At 41.2% G+C, this 7,235-nt stretch overlaps 1 protein-coding gene across 1 annotated transcript; it reads right to left on the bottom strand.

The window, feature by feature from the left end:
• Nucleotides 1–449: 449 nt before the first annotated feature.
• LOC128735365 (cytochrome c oxidase subunit 5A, mitochondrial-like) lies at nucleotides 450–1,715 on the bottom strand. The gene is made up of 2 exons (XM_053829853.1): nucleotides 1,493–1,715; nucleotides 450–880 (listed from the first exon to the last, which is right to left on the bottom strand). Exons 1-2 carry the CDS (start codon nucleotides 1,713–1,715, stop codon nucleotides 450–452), a joined length of 654 nt encoding a protein of 217 aa, XP_053685828.1.
• Nucleotides 1,716–7,235: the final 5,520 nt, after the last annotated feature.

Genomic DNA, 7,235 nt, shown 5'->3' with positions numbered 1-7,235 from the left:
CACTGACGAAATCAACCGGAAGCCAGCCGCAGAGGAAAGTTTATAATTGAAAAAGTTGATATTTCCTGCTGCTGGCTGATGCTGCTGCCGGTTAACTGAACAATTTCCTTACTGACTGACTGAACGCATTTGAGCGGTTCTGGTGTGGAGGGGGGGGGGGGGGGGGGGGGGGTGGTCTCAGCTGTCTACGGAGAAAAGTGCATTCATCCATCGGAGAGGAAGACATTATATACCGGGTCTGGATGATAGTAAAAGTTTTGCACTGCTCAATGATTATTCGATTTAGCGTGATTTGCAATTATGGCCAGCAGAGCTGGAAGGCAAGTCATACAAACTGTTGTTGGTGTTGGTTCGGGTAAAGAAGAAATTATAAGAAAGTTAGTTGAAGAGGTTAAAGAAGATTTGTTTATTCAAGATTAATTAAATACAAAGGCGAAAACAAAATACATTTATTTTTCCAAATCATAAATAGTTTTTAGTGCCAACTCCGGCGTATCGTAGCCCAATTCTTCCGGTGTTTCGATACCCAAATCGCACAGTGTCGGTGCAATCTCCTGCAGCAGGTAGGGGTAGATTTCCTTCTCCTTGTCGCCGCAACGATCCTTCACCGCCTCGAGGAACCGAATCGCGAGTGCATAGTCGTTCAGCCGTCGGCATGCCTTTAGCGCTGCCACGATGATCTTCGGTTCCGGCACCAGATCCATTCCGAACAGATCGTTCATCGCCTTTCGTGCCTCCCAGTGGTCAATATCCGGACGGTTAAAGTATGCCTCGTAGCGAGCATCGAAATCGGCTTCACCTTCGCACTGACGGTGGCAATGGCGATAGGGATGAATCCCGGAAGTTTGCTTTACGGTACTCACACCTAACTCCATGAATCCTTTCACAGAACGCCGGAGAAGACGAGTCACTAAAGGCAACATTTATCACAAATCTATAACTGCACAGCTTGCAAATGAGATAGTGAAATGGTGAAAATTTTCGAATTGCAATGGTTGCTTTGATGCATAGAATAGAACAAGTCGACTGGTCGTAAAGACCTGAGAACAAAGACTGGTTTACAATCGGTTAGACTTCGGCTGAAATCAAAATCAGCTCATTGATAATCTCAAATGAGGATGGTTCATTTAGCCCATGTTAGTCAATACATTTTTATTCGTCACACACAACAAGGATATCTAATTATTTTTATGTGGTTCTCTTCTGGGAATGAAAGCAAAACAATTCAATAATTGATTACTGTGACAAAAAAAAATTATGATGGTCATTATTGCTGTTTAGCAGGTATTCTATAAGGTCAATTCAATCAACTCTATAACGCAGACTCGGTACAAAAACAAATTCAAGTGATTGATTGCACCCACAAAAATAAAAACAAACATTCGACAAACAATAGAGGCTACAGACTATTAACGATTTAATTTAAATCCAAAGTTTCCCAAGTAAATCGAGAAAAAAAACACTACCATATTTACTCGGACCGGAACCTCACTATCCAGACCGGAAAGTGAATTGTCGGTACAACTGTTGGAAAATGTCATACCATTCCAAAGACACTGCTGCTTGCGATGGAGGCTGCTTGTATCCGTAGGAGGCTGTGTCTCGCAGACCGCAAGTCCTGATCCCGTCGTCGTCGTCGTCGTCGAAATGAAGATGTCCTCATTGTCGTCACCATCCTCGGGTTGCCGGTCGGCTGCCAGACGGCAGCGGTACATAATGTCCTGCTGCTGCACAAAATAGAAACAGAGATTGTACCGTCGTCGTCGGCAGCGGAGGATCTTTGCCCACTTTCAGTTTTATTGCAAAAGTTGTGGTCAGGGTTTCACACTGGCTGTAGGCCAAGTTTGGTGAGCCGTCCTGCGTTGTAGGTGACAGCGGAACGGCGAGGACGATTTTGTGTGGAAGTTTTAAGATTCTTTATGAGAGTTTTGCATTGTAACGCTCGGGTGTCCGGTCCGGACGACAAATGGACCAGCAACAGATTGGTGAAGCATTATTTCGGGCGGACGATAAGAAAGTGCAACAACTCGTGGAAAGATTTACGAACAGGAATAGCGTTTTAGCAGTACTGGCAGTGAATTTTAATGGGTTGTTTCTTTCCAGGCTGAATAAATTGAAAACAACTGTCGTCATTTGCGTTGGTCATTAAATGTATTATCCTCGTCAACCAAAAAAGAAAAATTTCTACATTTCCCCCCAGCTTGCAAATACAATTGAAACTAATCTAATATTCAAACAGAAAGCTCACCATTAAGAACAAATCAGTTTAATTTATATCAAACCCCTGCAGTTCAACCCCACCTCGCATGAATACGCAATTCCCCCGAAAACCGCAAAATCTATCAATCCAGTGAAGCATTAAATTTCCCATTCATCTCATTTCATGCGGGAAAATTTCCAAGTTCTCATCCAACGCCCCAATCCGACATAATAAACAAGGTTGCAAAAATAAAGCCGTTGCGCTGGACACTACTTTTTTCCCGCACTCCCCTCCCATCGCGTCGTACCCGACAGGGCTTTGAAGGGCTTGAGGAAAAAAAAAACACAAACAAAAAATCCTCGACTGAAAAATGATCAGATACAGACGAGTGCTCCCGAAAATGGGACCCCTCGCCCGGTTCAGTATAACCCTTAATCCTTTCCCCTCGCTTTTAACCGGTCGACAGAAAGCGATCAGAAATTAGCAACATACCGGAAACGTTGAAAACGGTCTGGTCAGCCTCCAACTCCAATCACTGACCGGCCGGCCCGGCTCGGTCCGGCTGGGCTCGGGCTGGCTCTCCGGCTCGTTGGATGCGGTGGCGCGTTCAAGCGGATCCAGGCACCGCCGGTCATAAAAGGAAGTGGTTATTATACAGCGGAGGTGCCTCAGCCTGAAAAACATTGTTCGGTCACGTGAATAACTTATCGTGCCATACGATAGGCTGTTTGTTTTTCATAGATGATTTCCCGATTTATCGCGGGTTAATCTGCCGCTTCGATGCGATGTTTCAGCCTCGTCGGCATCCCGACAAATAGGGGATGGTGCAAACACGTATGTGTCAGACGTGAGGTGACATAGGTAACGCACACTTGTTCCGTGGGGTCATCTGTTTTGATCACAGTACATAACTCCAGTTAGCGATTTAGAGCGACTGTCGTTCCAATAGAACGATTTGTCTGACAGGGGAAATAAATGTTTGAACGAAATTTTGCACGAAAAACAAGGAAAAAAGAAAGCTCAAGGAAAAAATTGACAGTTTTTCCGGCAGTTTATGAGTACATTGAAATTTTGCTTTCGCTTAAGAAAACTTCTAGAATCTAGCGAGTGAGCTACATATTTCGAAACGACATATACAGGGTTGGTACAGAAAACTGAAACAATTTTTTATTTCAGTGATAGCAGGTTTCACATATTAAAGCGTTATATACAGCTGGGAGGCATAAAAGTCAATTTTCCAAGATTTTTCTAGAGGAAACCTTTTCACTAATTAAAGTGAGAATGTGTACAAATGTTACGCCATCAAATATTAAGAGTATTCAATGAAACAAACTTAGATTTATCATCTTTACTTTATTTTGTCTCGCCTCCACATCCGAATGCCCGTACTTTGGCCTTCACCCCAGCCATGAAACTATGTACCGAGAACTACCGTGCGATCAGTATCTTGAATGCCGCCTCAAAGTGCTTTCCCAAAGGCACCTTTAATTGAGTATCGCCAATTGCCAATAGTTTCGTAGGAAGTTATCGGGCAGGCCTACCTAGGGGCGGTCTACAACGGATCAAATCTTCATTTTGCAGCAGATCCTTCAAAAGTGTCACGAATTTCGCGTCCCCACGCCCCCCTGTTCATTGGTTTCGAAGCCACATATGGCCGGGGTTCTGCCAGAACGAACCAAGCGCCAAAACCATTATTTTGAGTAATTCAAACTTTAACTTTATCGTCCCACCAATTGCTTGTAGCTGACCTAATAAATCATTTTATCGCTCACATATCACAAACAGGACGTCTTTTATGTCCTGAGGCTGAGATTATGAATTTCCGTAAAATAGAATATTATTATCGAAATAATTCACTTATAGTTTTGGTATGAATGCACTGAGTTCACTTTGGCTGAATGAAAGTTAAAGAATATAGTTTTCAGTTCAATCTGGTTGGATGTATTTTCACTTTGTGTCATTTATACAAGGTTGAGAACAACTTACGATGCATGCAAAAGTTCGATTTCGGTTTGAATAAATATTGTTGAAGACTCTCAAAATACGTGGTTTTTATTCCATAATAAAGAATCACCGTGTGTACATTTTTTGAGCCAAGGCGTCCAATCAACGTTCTCCTGGTGAGAATTTAAAACTTATTCAATAGACTCAAAAGAAACGTTTTCTCCTGTTTCTAAAAAGTTATGATCGAAGGAAATTAAAAAATTGCTCAGCCAAGGTGAACCAGGTTAGGAATTATTTAGAGTATTTAGAGTATTATCTCTTGAATTTCTGTCCTCCATAACGAAGTCATTCTCGATATCGTCGACAATTTCAGATTCTGAATCTTATAAACATTTTCTTTTCAGCCACGCAAAACTTAATATTCTGTTCAGCCTGGGCGTACCAAGTATATGCTAATTATTAAAACGGTATTATTATACAACGCATTGGTATTTTGTAACGGCTAATGTTTAATTTCATGAATTGTATGTATATTGACTCACTTTTGGTGTGTTTCGCAGCCAAAACCCAGATTATTTATTTATTTTTTTGCGTTTAACCGTAAATTGTGCATCCAATGATAAATATTTTATGCTTTGAGCAAGATTCTTAACCAGTTAACATTCGTTTCAAGTTAGTTAAGCTAAAGTTGAAAAAAGTGTGATTGTGGCCTGATAAAACTCTTAATGGAACTACAAACTCTAAGAAATGGATAAAACTGATATGTAGAGCACGGGCATTTAGGGAATTTTAGCCTTTTTTGTCTTCTTGTATCAAATTTATAGGAATATTTCAGAGCACTTATTACAATATAGTTAATTAAAAATGTTCATGACAAACATTGGAAAAATTGTGGAATTGAACCTGCATTCGTAGTCCTACGTGAGCCCCTCGTTTGTGCTTTTAGACCCAGACCTTCATACTTTTTAGCTGACATATGAGTAAAAATACTTGAAATGTTGAGCTGTGATCCAAATTATTTTCACATATTATGGGCGTTAGATAGCTCTTGCAAGACCAAAGTAACGAATCAAAAGCGTCCAAAAAGAGTCCTAAAAGGAGTACAAAATATGTCCAAAAATAGCCCTAAAACAGTACAAAAGGAGCTTATAAAGCAAAGCAAAGCACAACCTAGATGCTACGTTCCGTTATCGAAACTTGACCTTCTGTTTTTGTACGACAGACTTCGCAGCCAGCTGTTATTATAGTACAGGACAATTGTAGGGCCAGTTGCTACGATCTTATTGACTCTAACAGCCTCTTCCAGCCGAGATTCGAACATACGACGACTGGCTTATTAGGCCAGCATCATACCTCGGCGCCAACTGGGAGGGGAAGAGCTTATATGGAACGCAAAAGTTTAAAGATAGTCCGAAAAGAATCCAAAAAGAGTTCAAAAAAATTCAAAAAAGAATCCAAAACATTAATGAAAAGTTCAAAGCGAGCCCAAAAAGAATCCAAAAAGAGTCCGAGAAGAGTATAAATCAAGTCTAGACACAATCCAAAAAGGGTTCAAAATAATTCAAAAAGAGTGGAGTCTGTAAACTGAAATGAAGTACAAAAGATTAAGAAAAAGTCCACCAAAAAGAGTTTATCGAACAAAGATTAAAACGTGTTCAAAAAGAGTCCACAGAGTGGAGTTCAAAAAGAACCCCAAAATAATTTGTTTTCATAAGACTGTTTCAAAAGATTCCAAAACGAATCTAAGGAGAGACCAAAAATGCCAACAAAGAGCTCAAAAAAGAGTCTAAAAAGTGTCCGAAAATTTTTTCCGAAAGCAAACCAAAAATAGGCTCGTTTGGCAAAATAGGTTCAAATAACGGAACTAAAAAAAACTAAAAAGAGGCAAAACGAGTTCAAAACAGTCCAGAAAAACCCAAAAAACTGCAAGAAAGTCCAAAAAGAACGTCTAAACAGAGTCTAAAAAATCCAAAACGGGTCCAAAACGGAACCATAAAAGGGTCGAAAAGAGTCAGAAAGGAGTCGAAAAACAGGCTTCCAAAAAAAATCGATACAAGTCGAAGCGAGGTCAAAATAATTCCAAAAATAGTTAAAAAAAAGCCAGAAGGAATTCGAAAACAGCCAAAAAAGAGTACGAAAAAATACCAAAAAGAGTCTAAAAAGAGTCCATCAAAATAGTCCACAAAAAAGAGTCCAAATAGAGTGCGAAAAGAGGCAAAAAAGGTTTCAAAGGAGTCTAAGAAAACTGTTTTCAAAAGATTTAAATAAAATAATTAAGAGAGTCTAAAACTGTCAACAAAGAGTTAAAAAACAATCTGAAACAGCCTAAAAAGAAACCAATAATGATCCAAAAGATTGGGTATGAAATGGAGAGAGTTACCTGGAAGGAGCGTCAAACATAGCTCTGGCTCTCTCAAGCTCCCACCTGGCGCCTCCACGCAGATCTAAGTCAAATGATGACGGTCGATGGCCTTACCCGGAAATGCTTCACGTACTTACTGAAGCAGCTAAGCTAGGAGGTGCGAACTAGAGCGCCTGTTCTCCAGGTGAGGGGTGGCTCACACAGCGTCTGTCTCGTAACGGGCGGCTGAATATGAAATGCGGTATCCCGCAAGCTATACCTAAGATGGAAGACCCATCAGCGGGATGTAGGTATCGCAACCCCGGTGAGGTAGTATACCGAAAACTCAATTACCACGAACAACGAACAAAGAAATTCAGGACGGAACAATCGGTATAGGACACGGCAAGGGACAAGGAAACGATTAAGGGATAACGATTGGAAACTTGGTACCTGGAATGTCCGAACTCTCCATGAACCGGCACGGGCTGGCTTGCTTGCTCGAGAGCTGCATCAACTCGGAGTGGAGATCGCTGCTATTCAGGAAGTTCGGTGGCCAAATTCCGGAGTAAGGGAGTTCCGTGCAGTAGACCCTATTGCAGGCACTTCTTTTAAGTACCACATCTACTACAGTGGCGGTAAGAAAGCTGAACATGGAGTCGGTTTCGTAGTGTTGGGAAAACAAAAGCAACGAGTTATCCGGTGGAGGCCCGTAGATGACCGTATATGCCTGTTGAGGATTAAGGGCAA

This window comes from Sabethes cyaneus, chromosome 2 (assembly GCF_943734655.1).
Source record: "Sabethes cyaneus chromosome 2, idSabCyanKW18_F2, whole genome shotgun sequence".
NCBI lineage: Eukaryota > Metazoa > Arthropoda > Insecta > Diptera > Culicidae > Sabethes > Sabethes cyaneus.
This window is presented reverse-complemented; position numbering and strand designations above follow the sequence as displayed.

Excerpts from the sequence above, each read along its gene's own strand:
- LOC128735365 (XM_053829853.1), bottom strand. The coding sequence starts at position 1,715 with ATGTACCGCTGCCGTCTGGCAGCCGACCGGCAACCCGAGGATGGTGAC. Across the intron at positions 881-1,492 it reads TTCACTTTCCGGTCTGGATA|GATTCATGGAGTTAGGTGTG; the intron begins GTGAGGTTCCGG and ends GTTCTGTGAAAG.